At 38.5% G+C, this 21776-nt stretch overlaps 1 protein-coding gene across 1 annotated transcript; it reads right to left on the reverse strand.

Annotated features, from left to right (window-relative positions):
- Positions 1–964: 964 nt before the first annotated feature.
- Positions 965–21667, reverse strand: IL22RA1 (interleukin 22 receptor subunit alpha 1). Its single transcript, XM_073665801.1, is given in 8 exon segments — positions 965–1185; positions 1188–1947; positions 7414–7535; positions 9570–9708; positions 12822–13003; positions 13437–13630; positions 15739–15871; positions 21471–21667. Coding segments are annotated over 8 exon segments (1608 nt in total). The 5' UTR covers positions 21514–21667; the 3' UTR covers positions 965–1150.
- Positions 21668–21776: the final 109 nt, after the last annotated feature.

Consider the following 21776-nt stretch of genomic DNA (forward strand, 5'->3'; position numbering starts at 1 on the left):
GTATTTGATACACTGCCAATTTTGCACGTTTTCCCACCTACAAAGAATGGAGAGGTCTGTAATTTTTATTGTAGGTATACCTCACCTGTGAGAAACAGACTCTAAAAATAAAAAACAGAAAATCAGATTGTATGATTTTTACATATTCCATGCAATAAAATGCAAATTAATTAAGTAATTGATCACCTACCAACCAGCAAGAATTCTGGCTCTCACAGACCTGTTAGTTTTTCTTTTAGAAGCCCTCCTACTCTGCACTTATTACCTGGAATAATTGCACCTGTTTAAACTCATGACCTGTATAAAAGACATCTATCCACACACTCAATCAATCACACTCCAACCTTTCCACCATGGCCAAGACCAAAGACCTGTCTAAGGACACCAGGGAAAAAATTGTAGATCTGCACAAGGCTGAAATGGGCTACAGGACAAAAGACAAGCAGCTTGGTGAGAAGGCAACAACGGTCATATGAGACCAAAATAGAACTTTTTGGTATCAACTCCACTCGCTGTGTTTGAAGGTAGAAGAAGGATGAGTACAACCCCAAGAATACCATGATGCATGGTGGGTGAAACATCATACTTTGGGGGAGCTTTTCTGCAAAGGGGACAGGATGTCAGCACCATATTGAAGGGAGGATGGATGGGCTCATCATGTATTGCGAGATTTAGGCCAACAACCTCCTTCCCTCAGTAAGAGCATTGAAGATGGGTTTCTGTACCAAATATTAAGTTCTATTTTTCTATTGTATCAAATAATTAATTTGAATTTTGGTGCATGAAATAAGTATGTAAAAATCATACAATGTGATTTTCTGGTTTTTATTTTTAGATTCTGTCTCTCACAGTTGAAGTGTACCTATGATAAAAATTACAGACCTCTCCATTCTTTGTAAGGAAAACTTGCAAAATCAGCAGTGTATCAAATACTTATTTTTCCCATTGTGTATGTATGTATGTATGTGTATATATATATATATATATATATATATATATATATAGTTAGAACAGTGTTTCTTTTATCGTTAATCAAGTATAGTTTACCAAGGTCACACAACTTCTATATACTAATATATTGGTAATAGCTATTATGTTAAATGTTCCACCATTAAATAACTATTTCTGTTTTCACTTTCTTTACATGATGTTAATGAGTATATAGAACATTTACAGAATGCATTGCTTTTTGTATACATTTGTTCTGTCCAAAACATCTGTGGAAGAATTTTCTACAGGACTCCGTAAAACGTACGAGCTACCAACATGTTCTAGTAACCTGTGTTGTGAGTTGTGTTCCTCCATCTGGTTACATGTAAAATCATCAAAATGTAAGTCTGATTGTAACATTGGTCGATGTTCCTTTGTCTGTTCCATATGTGCAGTGGAATCTCCGTCATCTCTTACTATAACACTTGATATTAATTCCAATGGGCTGATGCTGTTGAGAACAGAATTTGACTCTTCACTAAATAAAGAGGAGAACAGATTGAATTTGAAGGGATCGTCTATAAAAGCACTGGACATATCACTGTCATTGTCTACAAAAGCTTGAGGAATATTCATCTGGAAGTCTCCTTCAGAAACTTTGCTGGACAAATAGGAGGTAGTATTTTGGAGATATGGCACATGACTTCTTGTCTTTTCTAACACCTCGCTGTAATGTACTGAAGAGACTGGACTGCTAAAAGTCTTCGGCTTACAATATGTCTTTGGCGTGTCCCCTGCGGAATCCTGTCCTGGGGTCGTACCATCATGTGACTGACTTGCATACATTTGTAATTGTGAATCCCCAGATATCTCTTGCCAGGTTTCTCTTGATGTCTTTGGGTCTTTTTTCTCATAAGTTTGCATAAATGTAGACGGACAAAATCCGACAGTATAGGAGTTTATCACATTTTCCTTCGGCAGGGTCATCAGAGGAAGTGTTTTAGATTTCTTGAAAGCCTGTATGATGAACACATTAATGATATTTTAATTGATGGAACCTTGAGAATATCATTTGACTATCAGCAATAATTGTAAAAGTTAGGAGTAAGCAAACTGCCTATATAAAGTGTTAAGACATCACTCATCCCTTTTAATTAGTGTGGCTTATTCTGGAGATTATGCAGGGAAGATTCGCACTTCACACAATCATGAAATTTTACTTGGAGATTTTATAATTTACATGAGTCACTAATTAGGATATGTTCTGGCAACCTATCTAGGCTTAGTCTAGTAAATGAGCAAGGTCATTAGCTGCATACCATGTGAAAAGCATTGCAAAAGCACACAACAGTGTATTTAGGTAAGTTTCAGACAGAAATGCGCCAGCTGATCTATAGTCACACCCCTGCATGGCATCTTCATAACCCACTACTTTTTATTACTTCAAGTAACGTTCAATTGAACACAAGGCTTAGCAGTAACGTCTTCCAAGATAATGACCATGAATGAAGACCCACCAGATGGTCATTTATGTAAACGACTACCGGTAAGTACAAACTACTCTCTTGTCCTAGATAAAGGGGGTGGCTGATCACTGAAAATCATTTTAGCTTTTATACAAAGTTACATATTAATAATCAAAATTTACATTTTCTGAGATATTCTGTGCCACACTTTATGACACTCACAAGTGGCAACATTATTATACCTCATACTTTTTGGTTTAGTCTACAAGAATCAATCGGCAATATTAAATGACCACCAATTGGTAAATATTGACCACTTTGCGGTTCTTTAATAGCCTATTTAAACAGGCATACTGCGGCAAATAATCTGCTGCCATTGTTTTCTGCAGGTGGTATGCGCCTCTGAGAAAAATGATTGTTTGTGCAGCACAAAGGATCATGTCACCTGAGAAACCAACGTTTTGTTCAATGATCGGGTGTTCCGCAGCCTATTTATGCTGCAAGGTTATCATGAAATGAGCGTTCCTATGAATGCCCATTCATGATAATATTGGAGCGTAAATGGATCCTTACTATCAACTTTTTGGGGATCCTACAGCCGAAAAGTAGGTGCCTTTTCACAGTTTCCAACTAGAACCATGTTATTGAAATTGTCAAGTGAACTAAACTGGTTGTCCCAAAATTACATTGTTTCAGCTATTCAGAGGATAAGTGATAAATTACTGATTGCTGGGGGTTCCATCGCTGGCACATCCACTAATTAGAAGCACATGCACTTCTGCGTTATTCAATGTCTATCGGACTACCAAACATGGCCATTAGCTGCCAATGCCATGTACTTTGATGGAGTGGCACTGCACATACTCGACCTTGACTTCCTTAAACATGGGGTTCGGGATCCCCCTTTTTGTGTTTGAAAAACCTCAACAATAATAATACAATAAGATGTGATTGTGGGACAACCTCTTTAAATAATTAATTGAGACTCTTCTGCTCCACAAAAAAAGGATAAGAATATTGAAAAATATATGACAGTCAATTCTACTTCTTAGAAAATCAGTAGAAAAAAACAGAAATAACCTTTGGGACCTGTTAACGACAACTTTTAAGTGGCCAAATTTGAGCATTTATCATTAATGCAATGTTCAGTAGGTATGGCTTGAAAAATAAAATAGAAATTCTGAATGCAAAAAGACCAGTTGTTCAAGTTCCCTGTAAAGAATGTATAGTTCACCTGCACAAGAATGTAAAAATCAAAAGAAAATGTGTCTTGTTCTGACAGAGGGAATGTGACTTATTGTTTTTTTGTACAATAGTATCAATGCCATAAGCAACGTCTTTTTCTAAGGAATTAGTCCCTGGAAACATTTTGTTGCCCTAGAATCTAAACACATGATGTCCTGTGACAATGCAATGACTAGATCTCCTGAGCTGTTAGATGAGTGTCATATGCAGGCTTGGACTCGCCCACAGGAGAACAGGAGAATCCTCCGGTAGGCCCCTGTGCAAAAGTGGGGCACCACCCTCTTATATAAGCAGTACTTAGCACAATACAGTGCCTACAAGTAGTATTCAACCCCCTGCAGATTTAGGTGGTTGACACATGCGGAATTAACTTGGCATTGTGACATTTGTACTGTAGATCAGCCTGGAAGTGAGAAATGCACTGCAGCAAATTTTTTTTTTTTTTTTTAAAAAACGTTAAAAGTTAATTCAGAGTGTCATTTATTATTCAACCCCTCAAACCACAAGAATTCTGTTTGGTCCCCCAAAAGTATTAAGAAGTAGTTCAGGCACCAAGAATAATGAGCTTCACATGTGTGGATTAAAGATCTCTTTTGCCAGCCTTTTCTGACTATTTAAGACCCTCCCCAAACTTGTGAACAGCACTCAGACATGGTCAACATGGGAAAGACAAAGGAGCATTCCAAGGCCATCAGAGACAAGATCGTGGAGGGTCACAAGGCTGGCAAGGGGTACAAAACCCTTTCCAAGGAGTTGGGCCTACCTGTCTCCACTGTTGGGAGCATCATCCGTAAGTGGAAGGCTTATGGAACTACTGTTAGCCTTCCACGGCCAGGACAGCCTTTGAAAGTGTCCTCCCGTGCCGAGGCCAGGCTTGTCCGAAGAGTCAAGGCTAACCCAAGGACAACAAGGAAGGAGCTCCGGGAAGATCTCATGGCAGTGGGGACATTGGTTTCAGTCAATACCATAAGTAACGTACTCCACCGCAATGGTCTCCGTTCCAGACGAGCCCGTAAGGTACCTTTACTTTCAAAGCGTCATGTCAAGGCTCGTCTACAGTTTGCTCATGATCACTTGGAGGACTCTGAGACAGACTGATTCAAGGTTCTATGGTCTGATGAGACCAAGATCGAGATTTTTGGTGCCAACCACACACGTGACGTTTGGAGACTGGATGGCACTGCATACGACCCCAAGAATACCATCCCTACAGTCAAGCATGGTGGTGGCAGCATCATGCTGTGGGGCTGTTTCTCTGCCAAGGGGCCTGGCCATCTGGTCCGCATCCATGGGAAGATGGATAGCACGGCCTACCTGGAGATTTTGGCCAAGAACCTCCGCTCCTCCATCAAGGATCTTAATATGGGGCGTAATTTCATCTTCCAACAAGACAACGACCCAAAGCACACAGCCAAGAAAACCAAGGCCTGGTTCAAGAGGGAAAAAGTCAAGGTGTTGGAGTGGCCTAGTCAGTCTCCTGACCTTAACCCAATTGAAAACTTGTGGAAGGAGCTCAAGAATAAAGTCCACATGAGACACCCAAAGAACCTAGATAACTTGGAGAAGATCTGCATGGAGGAGTGGGCCAAGATAACTCCAGAGACCTGTGCCGGCCTGATTAGGTCTTATAAAAGACGATTATTAGCTGTAATTGCAAACAAGGGTTATTCCACAAAATATTAAACATAGGGGTTGTATAATAATTGACCCACACTTTTATGTTTAAAATTTAATAAAATTCAACTGAGCAACATAACTTTTTGGTTTGTAAGATTTATGCTTCTGTTCATAAAACCTACTCTCGTTTGCAGTTTGAAGGCTCTAACTTATTTGCATCTTATCAAACCAGCTAAATCTGCAGGGGGTTGAATACTACTTGTAGGCACTGTATACTTGAATCACTATGTATAGACAAAGACAGCATCTTATTCATTTAACAATCTACCCAGTTCATTGTTTTATAAATTTGTGATTGAGGATAATGTCACATTTGCAGGTAGTTGAAAAGGGGAGCCCTGGAGTTGGTTACTGGTGGGCCCTTGGCATCCCAGTTCGACACTGGTGCCACCCATTGAATCAGATATTTCAAATAGTGCTGGTGTGTTACATATTACTGTTCCTGTATTTCATGATTTGCACACCCAACATATTCTGTGAAATGACCACAGAGACCATCAGGCCACTTTCAATGCAGTTTTGTATAATTCTATTAAAAAGGTAACACTGAATTCAGTATATAAAACACCGCTAGGCTGAATTCACAAGTTTATGTACAGACCAGAAAGCCCAGACTGACTGCAGGTCTCCTGACCTAAGCTAACCTGCAGACAATTCATACACGAACCATAAAATAGTTTAGGGGTGAAATCCTGCTGACAAATTCCCTTTAACCCTTGTAAATAGTTGTACATGTATTTCCTACAATTTCATCAGCATTACCATACAACTTTATACATAAATTAATGTCATACAAAATATTAAGAATCTCTCTCCCCAAATCCCTCTTCTCTCCTCCCCTATCTGCCATTTGTCAGAGTAGAAGAGCTGATGCTTTGGCCAGTTGCTTCTATGCAAATAGCAGTCCAGGCCAGAGGTGGCACACTCATTACCATAAGAATGGAGCTTCTAGTAGCAGAGGCCTGTGATAAATATACACCTGGGTGAGAAAGATGCAGCTCCTAGCTTCAAAAGAATTCTCTCTCACCCCAGGGCATCCCCATTTGGTCAACAGAAATCTGCAGTCTTGCCGGCACCGACATGAAATATGAACTATCGGAAGTTCTATACTCCCAATAATAATGGGACACATACTTTTAGCAGCATGGTCAGCTAAGGAACAATACGTATATTTTTCCGGATCTGTGAGCCATTCTGGTGAGCTGTAGTGCGAAAGTACCAAAATAACAGACTGCTACTATGCCATGTGTAGTCTCTAAAGAAAGGTAAATTCGTAATAAAAAATATGGCATCACTTACAAGCTTCTGTGATCAACCAGCGAGGAGTTATTGCAGAAGTTAGATATTTTAATAAAACCATGAAGCGCGGAGCCCACCCCACGTGAGGTCATCGCAGGGAGTGTGTGGGCAGGTCCTTTTTTCAGAATAAAAGATCTAGCTGAAGATTGATCTATACTCATGCTGAAGGCTACATATTTTGTAGCACGGGTCCCGTTTGATAATGGTCCATTGGAGCGCCTTCCCTCCAGCTAAACTGAATCGTCTCTGCGATCGGTCTAGTAAGTCTTCTATTAATCATTTTTATTTTGTGTAACTGTATACTCTGTATTGTATTGTCTCCTTTTGTAAAACCTTTTGTATATTTTTCATAAACACTGCCTCCCTTTTGGATTAAATATAAAATTTAATAGTCCTGTTTCTTTTGTTCTATAATTGTGCCTTCCCTGAAGCCATATGTTACCAGAAAGCAGGCGTCCGATCAAGCCTGTATTGTATTTCAAATCTGATCGGCGGTAGAAGCGAATGATCATAATTGGGCTATTGTGAAGCTGGCAGTGACCGTACGGGGGCGTATACACATATTCCATGCTCTGGAATCTGGAGGTGTGTACGCCATATGCTTTCTGCTCACTTGCCGATAGCTACATAGTGAGTAATCGGGATCGTGTGTGCGCGAAACCTGACAAAGTGATGGCAGCGGTGGGATATTGTGTGATCTCCCCGGTGTCGTCCTTGACCTCCCTGACAATTAATACAATGTATTTGTATCACATATAACACAGATTCATGTTATATTTCCCTGGTATATACTCACTAAAGAATTGGGTGTTTTCACTTGTTGTTTTATGTAATTACAGCTGATAAAAAGTAATCCAGCACCCAAGATGGTGACAAAAACAGCGATCAGACAGGCAATCAACGTGACCAATGAATAATCTGCAAACAGAAAATACACATACATATAAAACATACCATAGTAAAAAATGCAGAAATGTTCTGTATACATTTGCACCATTTATATAGCTGAAAATAATAAATGACGGTATCTATAAGTGATCAACGTCCACTTGACTAGTAGCCCACTGATTTGTCAAATTAAATCAACAATTTTATGGAAATAAAACAGAAGAAAGAGGCTGAAAGCAGTATAAGGAGTGGGATAAAGACATGGGGCTGATTTGTTGGACATGGGGAAGCTGTCAGGTTCCCTTTAACCCCTTCCTAACATGGCTATGTTCAGTTTTTGCCTTTTTTGTTTTTTCCTCCTTTTCTAAGAGCCATAACTGTTTTATTTTTCCGACAATATAGCTGTACGAGGGCTTTTTTTGTGAAATTCCAAGTTCAGCAAAATTGTGAAAAAAATTGCAATTCTGCCAATGTTTATTTTATTTACCATACTCATTATCTGGTAAAAATGACATGACAATATGATTCCCCAGGTCAGTATGATTCTGGAGATACCAAGCATGCATAGTTTGTTTTTATTTAGGTGCAGTGTGTGACACTTTCACCTTGCTGGTTGTATTACTAATTTATCTAATTAGAATAATGGTGGAAGTGTATGATAAATTGGGTGTCAAACTCATATGTAAAAATGCACTCGGACTTTATCTTTTAAGCGCATAGAAATGCCCCCCATTATATCTCCCGCCTGATTTATATATGGCTTAAATGATCTCTACAACCCCGAAACAGTGTCTGCAAATTGAGTTTCTGGTTCTGGTTTACATCCTAAGTCATGTGATAAGGCTCGTTAAAGGGCCATTACTGACTTTTAGGAGTTCTAGTCCTCTTCCTCTCTGAAGAGACAATTTGTATGATCTCTACAAAAAAGGTAACACAGCGCTAGCACTACTTCTATATGTAAAAAAATGCTGTTTGACCTGAGCGACATATTTTTAATGGTATTTGTATAATATTTTTTAGAAATCCGCTCCTTGTATGTATTTAATATCTGTGGCAGTATTAAAGTAATGTAGTAACGTTACATTGTTTCCTTAGGTGAGGCATACAACCTTAGGGTTATTCATTTGAAAAACAACTTTGTACTGTCACTTCCATCTGTCTCCCACGCAGATAAGATAAAGAATAAAATCGTCACTAAATCAAATATTTTTCTCCACTTGTGCCTGGCAACTGGATACAATCTGTTACTTTCTGTAAGCAGCCATATTAGGCTATTTAGAGACTGACTGTAAGGCTATGTTCACACATGTTGGGTTTTTCAGCGTCACAAATCTGCAGCAAAACCTAATCTCTGGCAGGAAATCAGCTGCGTCAAAAATGCAGGTTTTGCTGCGTTTTTTTATGTGTTTTTTGTGCATTTTTCAGCATTTTTTTCACTGTCCTTCTGTCTCTATTTATGCATGTACATAAAGTTCTGAGAAAAAAAGAACCCCATTCTATTTTGCCATCAAAAACGCTGATGCAAATTTTTGTGTGTTTTTGATGCGTTTTTTCAGCGTTTTTTTCACCACCCATTACTTCCTATGGGTGAAAAACGCTGAAAGAAGTGACATGCTCTATTTTCCAAAAACCCAATCAAGGCACAAAATACGCAACAAAAAAACCCATGATGTGTGAACAGAGAATTCTGGTTTCTCATAGACTTTGCTGGTACTGCAAAATGCAGCTGAAAATCTGCATAAAAATCTGCAGCAAAAAACACTGAAAAACTCAACATATGTGAACATAGCCTAATGTTCCTAATAGCAGATGATGCTACAAAGATTTCCCCCATACTTGCCAGTATATTCTAGTTCCCATAGCTTCCAGGAACACTTACACATCAATGAGTTCTGGCCTTACACGGGGTTATGAGCTGAGAATCTCCTTCTATAATGTATATATGACCTAATGATTGATTAAATACCATCTATTTCTATTTTATTAGCAGAAATAGGAATGCAATTGGTTAACTTCATCATAATAACATAACAAATATGGGAGGAAAAAATACATATGTTTTACCTGGGAGGGTTCGCACCACAAAATATTGTATATCACTTTTCCTGTCATTACCCATCGAAACATACACACTTCCATTATATTCCCTGTCAGAAGACAAGCCGGACACTTCAAACGTTCTGTCAGTCTGGATTTTTTGCCACTGAAATGTAATGAAAGGAATGTTCACATGTATATAAATAAGTCTAATCACATTAGTCACCAATAGTCACTGAGAAAGCAAACCAGATGAAAGTTGCCAAATACAGTACAAACGTATTTTCGGTATGTATCTGAGAATATTACAATTTTCCAATGTTGAGGGTAATTAATGTCTGGACAAAGACAACCATTTTCATTATACAATAAACAATACAGAGACAAGCAAATAAAACAATTGTATTATACATAAATATTCGATAATGCTTTCCACTTGCCTCATTGTCCGACCTGTTGAGTTATGTGAACTGAATGACCTATTGAAAGGGCATGGATGACACAGGAAACAGAGGCTGTAAGCATGTCTGGCACTTGATTGACAGCACATTAGTGTGGAGAGAGCTGTCACCCACCCTTCCGGGGTGTGCTAACAGTTGTTGGTCACTGTGTACTGATCGGTGATTGTAGACACGCCAGCAGCATGCCTCTATGAATGTAAACCGGTGGCTCAGGGGAGGAATAAAGTTCATTTTCTCCCAGTAGCCGCACTTTCAGGAGATAGCTGGACAGCATAGTAATATTATTAACCTGAAATTAACCCAGGTTAATAGCAGTTGGGGACATGACAGGTTCCCTTTAAAAATACACTACTCATTTAAAGAGGCTTTTCCATAAAGCTAAATAAATATTTTCCATATATTAATCAATACTAAAATATTGGCATTTTTCAGATTTGTTGTGGTGGCCATTTTTACATTTGTGACCACATAAAAAATAGCATTATTGAGTTAGCTTCACAAAACTGTCACTTAGTTATTGACTGGATAAGCTAACCAAATGACAGTTTAGCAAATCTTATGGGATAGAGCAGGGGTGCACACCATTTTTTGGTCCAAGGGCCACAATGCCATACTGAACCAATCTCAAGGGCCGCAAAAAAATGTAAAGGGGTATGTACATGTATACATCACCAGAACAAATATCAGTTCATTAATACATCACCAGAACCAAGTTTTGAGTATTTGTAGAGGATTCGGAGAAATTCTGCTCAATTTCTGCTCCAAAAATAGGTGTGAACATACACTAAATTACACTAAGTTTTTGGAGCAGAAACTGAGCAGAATCTCTCCAAATCCTCTTCATAATCTGAAAACTCAAAGTTTTGAGGATTTTTAAGCTTTCACATAGCCATGAAGCACATTTTGGATTGCTACATGTGTACAAGATCAGAACTACTGTCAGCACATGAATGCAGCACCAGAACCACCGTCAGTACATGAATGCAGTGCCAGAACCACCATCAGTACATGAATGCAGTGACAGAGCCATCGTCATCACATGAATGCAGTGCCAGAAGCACCATCAGTACTTGAATGCCGTGTCAGAATACATTTGAAGTTAGGAAGCAGGGAGCAGCGTCTCCCGGGCAGCTCCGCAGGCCACAAAAAGACCTTCAGAAGGCCGCATGTGACCCGCAGGCCATATGTTGTGCAGGCTTGGGATAGAGGGACAATAGAAACACACTTCAGATTTGTAGTTATAGATGGAAGCTATATGTACCAATCAGATCAAGTACAGTATGGAATAATGAAAGCAGAGGAATGCTGAAACACCCACTAAGAAATACATGGGTAATATATAGAGAGGATTAAAGGGAATATATTAGCAGAGCTAAAATACATTATGACTTGTAAATACCTTTCTAAACATGTCCCTACTGAAAGGAGGAAGGAAGTAAAGTTAGAACACTACCACCAATTGATCAATACTCTGCTCGGCACTGCTAGTGCTGACTTCAAAGGTGTCAATCAAGGCAGAGTTGCGATCATTTACTGTGATTTTGATTGTAACTAGTCACAGCTGCTGCTACTAGCAATGCATGAACATCTTATTTTACTTTCTCCCTCATAGTAAAATGAGCTATTATGATCCTCATCATGCCATTGGTTTAATAACCACAATCTTGTTGGCAGATTCCTTTTAAAGGGAATCACTCAGCAGGCTTTTGTTATGTAATCTGAGGGCACCATAATGTAGGGGAGTAGACCGTGATTCCAGCAATGTGTCACTTACTATGTTATGCTGTTTCTATACAATCAGTGTTTTATCAGCAGGAGATTATCACTGTAGGACAACTGGCCTCGTGCCTCCTAGTCCGACCATGCCCCACCAATGATTAGCAGCTCTCTGTCACTATACAATCTACACAGAAAGCTGTAGTGTGGGTAGGATTATACACAGAACAACAACTGAGCTCAGCTACATCAGCAGCAGAGAAAACTGTAATTCTATCATATCTGCTCCACACAGTAAACTAAGTGATACATCACTGGAATCACAACATCAGTCCATACATCTTGCTGCTGTCAGATTACATAGCAAAAACCTGCTGACAGATCCGCTGTAAAATGTCTGAAAATAGGGGTTAGCTTAAATGGGTTGACCAGTCCAAACTGATAAGTCTGCAGTCACTCTGTGTTACTGCAGACTTATGAATTTCCCCAGCACACACGCTGTGCGCTGTAGGGATTCGCCAGTTTCAGACCCAGGACCAGAGGGTATGCATGAGTTATACATACCCCCGGCCAATGGACATGGCCTCGCTCTTCATACACTTGTATGAAGCAAGGCCGTGCCCTCTAGATGGAGTGCGTCACTAGATGGGGCGCGGCCTCAGCTACATACAAGTGTATGGAGCAAGGCCGTGCCCTCTGGCCGGGAGTATGTATACACATACAAACCCTCCAGTCCCGGGTCTGAAACCGGCGAATCCCCACAGCGTGCAGTGCGTGCACTGGGGGGTATTCATAATTCTGCAGTCACACAGAGTGACTGCAGAATATCGGTTTGGACTGGACAACCCCTTTAATGAATAGAAAACAGTATGGTGGCAGGAACTAAGCAAGTAATGTATAGAAAGCAGAGGAGTAAAGAATACTCACAGTTGGCAGTCAAAATATAAAAAGGAACTGGTTCTGTATTCTCAGTGCTATGCTGTTGGCTGTATCAATAAGTAAAGTGTGAAAAGTTATAAAACAAGAAGTGGTGCCAAAATGTGAAGTGTCCATTGGCGAACCTTTGATTGTAACAATAGCTAGTGGTAGAAATACAACTTACTGTGTTTTGTTTCTCAGGGTTGAAAAAGTTCAAATGGTATTCAAAACGATAATTTTTGTAAAAATCTTCCAGTATTATTGGCTGCTTGTCTTCACCCCTTTTTGGCACCGAGGGAGTGGACACGAGAATTTTTATTGAATTCACATGCGGAATATAGTTTAGTTTTGGTAAAATCAAATATGCTGCAGAAAGGAGTAAAAAAAAAATCTTAATCAGTGATAGCGGTCATTTCTTTAAAAATACAATAGTATATCCATCATATACAATAATATATAATACAGTATAAGGCTGAATCATACCTAAAATCTTTACTAGGCATGGTATAATGAAAAATCTAACAAAATACATATATTATTTGTGTTTTATTATATCTGTTACATGTGTTTCTTGAAATACTTTGTTATATCATGCCTAATGAAAAGATCTAGTGTAACTTGTCTTGAGAACTTGCTATTTACTACCATGACTTTTATATTTGTTAGCCACAAGGTTATTATTCTGCTTTTCTACGAGCGATACACATGTACTAAGAAGCGTTCGTCATTATATTGTATAGTGAAATATATTAAAGTTTCCTTTACAAATGAACACAGTTTGCTTCTTAAAAATACTCACTGTCATCTCTTGGGTTCAGTCTTTTTGATATTACCCAGTCAGAGGTACAGTTTGTTGAGAATGCCATGACTCTACCAAAATACTGGTTTTCCATGAACTCTTCTACATCACCTGTTATAGCATTTGTCAAATTGCAGTGTACTCTAGTGATATTTTGGCAACCATGCAGCAGCAACCACTCTGTTTGGCCATATCTAAAAAATTATTGGACAACATTTAGAAACTCCAGAGATGATTTAGGATTTTGTCAATTTATTAAATATTCAGGATTTTTAGACAAGTACTGGTATATATTATTATGTAGAGAGAAAACAAAGAAAATTGTTGTATTGGGTAGAAAGGCAAAATGAGCAATTGTAAGTACACAGTGCTATACGATATAATGATTTCAATATATTGGGAGGATAAAAACTTTGATGGGAGTGTGCCTCTTAATGAATCAGGAGCATCCCCCCTCATCAAGGCTGGCAACAGAATTGCCGGTCTTGGTGAATTGCTACCTTTGGGTACAGTATCCTCCTGACTTTCCCTCTACAGATGTTCTCAGGAAAGAGGGGGATCCAAGCTGTTGAATTTCAATGGCCATTCATTTTTTTCTCCCTTGATATAAGCCACTGTCAAGATGATTCTGGCAGTGGCCCCTTATAGAGTACACAGGATGTCTCGGTCAAGCTTTAGGACCCAATAGGAAGCAAATATATCTTCAGCAAGAAAAACAAACTGGCCATTTTTTCGTGCTGTTATACATTAGAAGCCTCAGGATTGTGGAGTTGTATACTACAATTGTTTATGTAGTAAGAACAAACATTAAAGTACAATATCTGTTGAAGGCTCATGTCCACTATATAATATACTATATAAAAAATAATTAATAGTGCTCGCCATTATTTAACTTCCTTCTAGATGACAGCACCAAAAATTAACTAGTTTATTTTTCTTGTTGAAGCTTATATAATTCTTCAATGCGGTTCCAGGTGAATTTCAACACTTTCAGATTTGATTCTTGAGGATCTAAAAAAAACAAAAACTTGTCCGGCACCATTTCTCACATGGCTGAAGAACGAGAGAGTGGGCTAACAATGTTTTTCCTGGCCGCACATGTTTCTCCATAATTCCCTGCAGATATGACATCACATTGTCTATCTCAGTTTTTGAAGAGGATTATCATACCACTACCTGGCTTATCGGAGATTATTGGCTACCGGTGGAGCACAAACTAGTGTATGCAGAAAATACTGAAACAAAATCTCTCTTCCACTCCCTCTCTCCTTATAGAATGTAAGTGTGTTATACATGTATTTTTCAAGCAGTATGAAATTTTTGGGAAGTATGCGGCTAAGCCGGCAAATTAGAGTTTCAAACAATCTGCTCATTTCTACTAGGTACACACTGTATTTCTGCACAGTGTTGGGCGTGTACATCCAGGAGATATGCACCGCACAGTGGTTACAGTCAGGATGGATGCCAAGGCTTGCGTTCATCAGATGGACCCCTTGTAAAGAAATGTAAACCCCATGATATAAGTATGGCCCTCTGTATAATAAAAAGTGCATGCGTTTTCCTATACAGTAAAGCAAATGGTATGCAGATGCATATTAGCCAGACGAAAGCCAAAAGAGCACACTGATAAATGGGGGCCTATGATGATGTTTCAGTATACGTCAGGAAAAACTCCTCACATATTCTGTAGGCTAAGTGCATAGGCGCCATGCGCACCTAGTCTTACGAATATGCAAATAGTACTATAAATGTTTTTATAGTTAGATAAAGTTTATATGTTTATTTTACTGACATAGTAGCTCTTGGTATTTTGATATTTGGCCATATTTTCTTATGCAAGTAATGACTGAGTGAATGACTTACTTAACTAAAAATACTAATTTTTCATGAATTTGATTAATTTTTTTTTTAAAAAGTATGACACGGTCAATGTATCAGCTAACATTCCTGGCTATTTTTGGGTAAATTGATAAAAAAAAAAAAGTTTAAATTCTTTAAATTTAATTTAAACAAATAAAATATCTCTGTTGTGTGCTTTTACATGGAGATGAGTGAAAGGAGAATTTCAAACTTGTTCATCTCGACTTGAAACAATAGTAATGTGCAACAATTTAGTGGTAACATTTTGGTGTCTAGTTGCTTGCCAAATTTGTAAGGTGACAAGAAAAATGTGTGGTCTCCAAAAATGACACAGTTTAGGCCAAAAGTATATAGAATAGGCGGAAATGATACAATTATATCTCAAATTTATACCTGCCCATAGCACTTTTAAGGTATATTTAGAATGGAGATACTGACTTACCGTTTGTATTGGACATTGAATGATACGTCTGGAGCCAAATCATGTTTGCTCCAGTGAAGCATGTATTCAAAGTTTGTTGCATTAAAGGTCACATTGTAGTTGCTGAAGTTTAGGCAACTATTGCAACTATGCACTGAAATAAAAGATATGTGAACTTTAGAAATAATATCATCTTCGAATGACACTCATTCTGGCTTCTAAAATGCATTTTTTTCTTCAAAACATTCTAAAATTATACTGTAACTTTTTAATTTATTCTTCAATTCTGCTGTCTGAACTCTTTTTCTGGAATTTTTTTTCTGGTCTCATTTTAGAATATCGTTCTTTGAGCACTTTAAATTACATGGGGAAATAATTGTAAAGGTTGGATGTTAGTGTATACTTAAAGAGAATCTGTCACTAGATTTTTGATACCTCATTTGAGAACAACATAATGTAGGAAAAGAGAAGCTGAATCCAATGATGTATCACTTAGTTTACTGGGTGCTGCAGTTGTGATACAATTAGAGTTCTTAGATGCAGCATTAAGCAGAGCTTAGAAAGCTAACCCCGCCCACACCAGGCCCTCTGTGTACATAATTTATTGACAGTGAGCTGATTATCATAGAAAGGGGCGTGGTCGGACCAGGACTCGCATGCACTGTGGGCCGAGCAGTGATTGTCTCCAGGTGATAAAACCTTCATTGTAAGTAAACAACAGCACACAGTTTAATAAATTAACTCAGTAGAAGGGCAAAATGAGCAATTGTAAGTACACAGTGCAATATAATATGATTGCAATATATTAAGAGGATAAAAACTTTGATTGGAGTGCTTCTTTAACTTTTTTAGGACTATATATCAATTTATTCTGTTCACATAACATTTTGTATAACAACTGCATACCATGTACTGTTTTTTATTCACAAATTCAAACTATGCATTTCAAGATTGCAGAATGAAAAAAGGTTTGGCAAGAAATAGCATATGAATGTACACCAAAAGGACCCTCTTTTGGCATATTTATAAACATTACTAAAAACAACACAGCTTTTATTTGCGCTTCTATGCTAGTAAATATTAAGCAAAATAAAACAAATATTAACCATAATTAGCAACAGAGAGTAAATGGCACATGAAAAAGAGTGTATAATACTATAAATCATCAAAAGAATTTTCTAAGTAATTATGACTTTTGGTTTGTTCATTTTTTATGATAGATAGATAGATAGATAGATATGGGATAGATAGCTAGATACTGTAGATGATAGATGAGTGGATACATAGATAAGAGATGGGTGGATAGATAAATATTAAAATCAGTGTAGGGTGCCACGCTTCCAAAACATGTTCTCCAAAAACTTGAGAAAGCTACAATTCTTTTTTTATAGATAGTGTAGCAAAGCCAGGTAGGACTGGGTTAAATCCTAGCAATACAGGTCTTGATTAGATGCACCTGTCTAGCTTTAACTAAGAACCAGAGCTTGTGTTCACTAAGTGTGTCAGTCTACTCGATGTTGAGCAGAGTAAAGTGTGCTGCTGGTGAGTGACCAGCAAAAATGTGAGCTATAGCTGGAAGAGAGAGACATGCCAAGATTTCTCTCTGAATGGAGACTGCATGACTCAGCTAGGAAAGCTGAACAGTCTGTGTGTTGGAGCTGCAGAAAACCATATGGAATCTGTAGCCTGCTCAGTTTGAACTGTGCCCAGAGTTGAAGACTTCTGTTTGACGATGGAAGCTGCAGAAGCTCGGACTCAAGGGGGTACAGAGACCGGCGGGATTGGGCCTCCCCTGTGTATGAAGTTTGCTCCGGGAAAAAGGGTGAGCCCGCACTGATATATGTGCCCTGCTAAATGAATTGTTTATTTGCTGTGATACCTTTGTGCCCAGAAGAGGTTGTTTTTAATCCATTAAAGTTTTATGAAAGCAATAAAACTGCACCTGCTTGGACCAAACTGCATTGCCTGTGCGAACACTACCTAATACCTACCTGAGAGAGTGAATCCCTACAATAGATAGATAGATAGATAGATAGATAGATAGATAGACACAGTTAGGTCCAGAAATATTTGGACAGTGAATGAATCTTCATGATTTGTGCTCTGAGATGCAATTGAAGTGTAGACTTTCAGGTTTAATTAAAGGGGTGAACAAAAATATCCTGTGAAATGTTTAGAAATTGCAATCATTTTTCTACAAAGCCTTCACATTTCAGGGGCTCAAAAGTAATTGGACAAATTAACCTTACCACAAATAAAATGTTAATTTTCAATACTTTGTAGAGAATCCTCTGAAGGAAATAACTGCCTGAAGTCTGGAAGCCATAGACGTCACCAAACGCTGGGCTTCCACCTTTGTGATGCTTTGCCAGGCCTTTACTGTAGCTGACTTCAGTTGTTGCTTGTTTGTTGGTCTTTCTGCCTTACATTTTGTCTTAAGCATGTGAAATGTATGCTCAATGGGGCGGAGAGCTGGTGATTGACTCGGCCATTGCAGAATATTCCACTTTTTTGCCTAAAAAACTCCCTGGTAGCTTTCGCAGTTTGTTTTGGGTCATTGTCCATCTGTACTGTGAAGCGTCGTCCAATCAACCTTGCTGCATTTGGTTGACTCTGGTATAGCCCTGTACACTTCAGAATTCATCCAGATGCTTCTGTCCTGTGTCACATCATCAGTAAACACTAGTGACTCAGTGCCATTGGAAGCCATGCATGCCCATGCCGTCACACTGCCCCCACCATGTTTTACAGAGGATGTGGTGTGCTTTGGATCATGAGACATTCTAAGTCTTCTCCATAATTTCTTCTTCCCATCATTCTGGTACAGTTAGATCTTAGTTTCATCTGTCCAAAGAATGCTTTTCCAGAACTAGGCTGCCTTCTTTAGATGTTTTTTTTTTGTAAAGTCTAATCTAGCCTTTTTATTTGTAAGACTGATTAATGGTTTGCACCTTGTGCAGCACGGTGGCTCAGTGGTTAGCACTACAGCCTTGCAGCGCTGGGGTCCTGGGTTCAAATCCCACGAAGGATGACATTTGCAAGGAGTTTGTATGTTCTCCCCATGTTAGTGTGGGTTTCCTCCAGGTTCTCCAGTTTCCTCCCACACTCCAAAGACATACTGATAGGGAATCTAGATTGTGAGCCCCAATGGGGATAGCCATGATAATGTATGTAAAGCGCTGCAGAATATGTTGGCGCTATATAAAAATAAAGATTATTAGTATTGTGGTGAACCCTCTGTATTTGCTCTCATGAAGTCTTTTCTTTATGGTAGACTTACATACTGAAACACCTACTTCCTGGAGAGCGTCCATCACTTGGGGAGTCTTGTGAAGGGGCTTTTCTTCACCATTGGTAGGATTCTGTGATCATCCACCACTGTTGCCTTCTGTGAACTTCCAGGCCATTTTGAGTTTCCAAGCTCATCAGTGTGCTTTTTTTTGCAGAGTGTACTAAAACTGTTGATTTGGCTACTCCTAACATTTCTACTATCTCTCCCTTTGAGGCATGCATATAAATCATGGGGCCCCATAGCAGAAGTTCTAATTGCACCCCCCCCCCAAAAAAAAAACCCCAAAGTATAGCACTGGAGGCCAGGGAGGGAGTGGAGTCTTACCCGTAGAAGGCTGCCCCTCCCTCCATGCCCCACTCCACCAGCGGCAGCCTCCTACGGGTAAGACTCCTCTCTCTCCCTTGCCTCTAGTGCTATACTTTGATTTTGACGAGGACTGTCCTTTGCACGTGATATTTAATACATGAGTGTTTTGGGGCATTTTTGGGGCGGGTAGTCTGCCTGATCAGTACTTGCCTTACCAATGACTTTCTGGCAGCTTTGCTATATGTGTTGTGGAAGCACTGTCTTTCATTCTCCTACATTGCATCTTAATCATTAATCTCTATAATTCTATTATATTTAATAAAAACTCTTCCATATTTCCAAACCTTTGTACTTAATTTGTCCTACTTAACATAGCCTCCATACAGTATAATGGGCCCCCCATAGTCCTCCATATAGTATAATGCAGCCTCCATATAGTATAATGCATCCCCATAGTCCTCCATACAGTATAATGCACACGCCATAGTCCTTCATATAGTATAATGCACCCCAATAGACCTCCATATAGTACAATGCAGCTCCCATATAGTATAATGCACCCCATAGAACTCCATACAGTACAAAGGTCCCTGCATAGTCCTCTATGTAGTATAATGCACCCCCATAGTTCTCCATATAGTATAATGCACCCCCCATAGTTCTTCATATGGTATAATGCACACCCATAGTCCTCCATACAGTATAATGAGCTCCACACAACCCTCCTTATATTATAATGCACCCCATAGTTCTCCATATAGTTTAATGAGCCCCACATTGCCTTCCATCATATAGTATAATGCACCCTCCATAGTCCTCCATATAGTATAATACACAGCTCCAGACCTTTTACCTGATTATGCATTAACGAGGGAATAGTCCATTTCAGAGCTTTTGAGATAATTGTCTTATTACTTTTTGGTCGCTTTAAAAAAAGCAGGTACATATTAAATAGTTGTTAATTCTAAATCCTTACTCCAATTAGGATATGAATACCATCAAATTAAAACTGAGAATCTGCACTTTAAGCCCATATTGATTATATAACTGTATCTTGAACATGTTTTGATAAACAGCTAAAATGCCAACACTTGTGTCACTGTTCACATATTTCTGGACCTAATTGTAGATAGATAGACAGACGAGACAGATACTGTAGATTTTAATTTGGGAACAGAAGTCTGTTTTTTTTTTTTTCAAATGTTCTTTGGTATTATTATATAATTTTAAAGATTATAAATAAAAATAACAGTTCAGCTCACTGGGAAAGTCCAATTTTAAAGATTTGAAAAAAATCCAGCATCACTGGGAAAAACTGCAAAAAGATAGTGATTTTATTTCATGTATCAATAGAAAAAAAATTCACTTCAATGGGATATGATTCCTTATCTTTTTTATTCTGTTGCACACATGAAATAAAATTACTATATTTTTGCAAGTTTTCCCCCTGATGCTGGACTTTCTTCAAATCTCTATTTTAAACATTGCCCATCAAACATTATCTTGTCTCATGTTTCGCCATTCTGTCACTAAGTTGGCCTGCTTGAATAATCATATTAATAGCAGGAACACTTGTAAACTCTTTGATTATGTTTTTCATATATGTGTATTATTAATTTAGTTGTGTACCCCTAAGGTTACGCTCCCACGATCAGTACCCGCCGCTGCGGCTCTGACGCTGCAGAACATCCGCACCACTTTGCCCTCATTATGCAAATGAGAGGACACTTTTTTTTGATGACCTATCAGATCAGTAGCGGTCAAACTCCTGCCACCCCCAGTGTTCAGCTGTTTACATCCTGTCTCACCAGCTCAGTGATATGAGGGTTGAAGTTGCAGGACCCTATTGATCTGATTTTAAAAACCTATCCTATCCTATCCTAAGGTTAGGTCATCATGGTGGTGGAAAACCCTGTTTTACTATATAGATTTTACTATATAGATTTTTTAATGACTTATAAGTCTAGAGTATATATTTTATATATATTCTACAGTATGTCTACATGACTTAATTCATGTTCTTCTAAAACACTATTTACATGACTGCCAGGAACTACCATCAAATTACATGTCATGTTACTCAATGCTTACTAGACTTCCTGAAACTCTTTACTATTACATCTGATATCTGATTATATATGTTTAAAAAACTTACCTGAAATCAAGTTGAAAACCAGGAATAAATATATCTTCTTCATCTACTTTGAGAAGCCATTAATCATCAAGCACTGATGTACAGTATTCCCAGTTTGGCTTTTAGGGAGGTGAAGCCATAAACACAGAGCTCCTTTCCATGTTGTATGTGTTGCTCTCTGTTATACTAGTGTAAGAAAATACATAGTGTCAAAGATTTTTTTTCTTATGGTAAGAAGGGAGTTTCCTGTTTCAAGGTTGTTGATGACTCAACACCCAATGATATCTTCAACCTGAAAGGCAGGTCTTGTGAAATAGCATGATGGCT

This window comes from Phyllobates terribilis, unplaced genomic scaffold, assembly GCF_046119375.1.
Source record: "Phyllobates terribilis strain yellow unplaced genomic scaffold, ASM4611937v1 Scaffold_2__4_contigs__length_985480577, whole genome shotgun sequence".
Classification (NCBI taxonomy): domain Eukaryota; kingdom Metazoa; phylum Chordata; class Amphibia; order Anura; family Dendrobatidae; genus Phyllobates; species Phyllobates terribilis.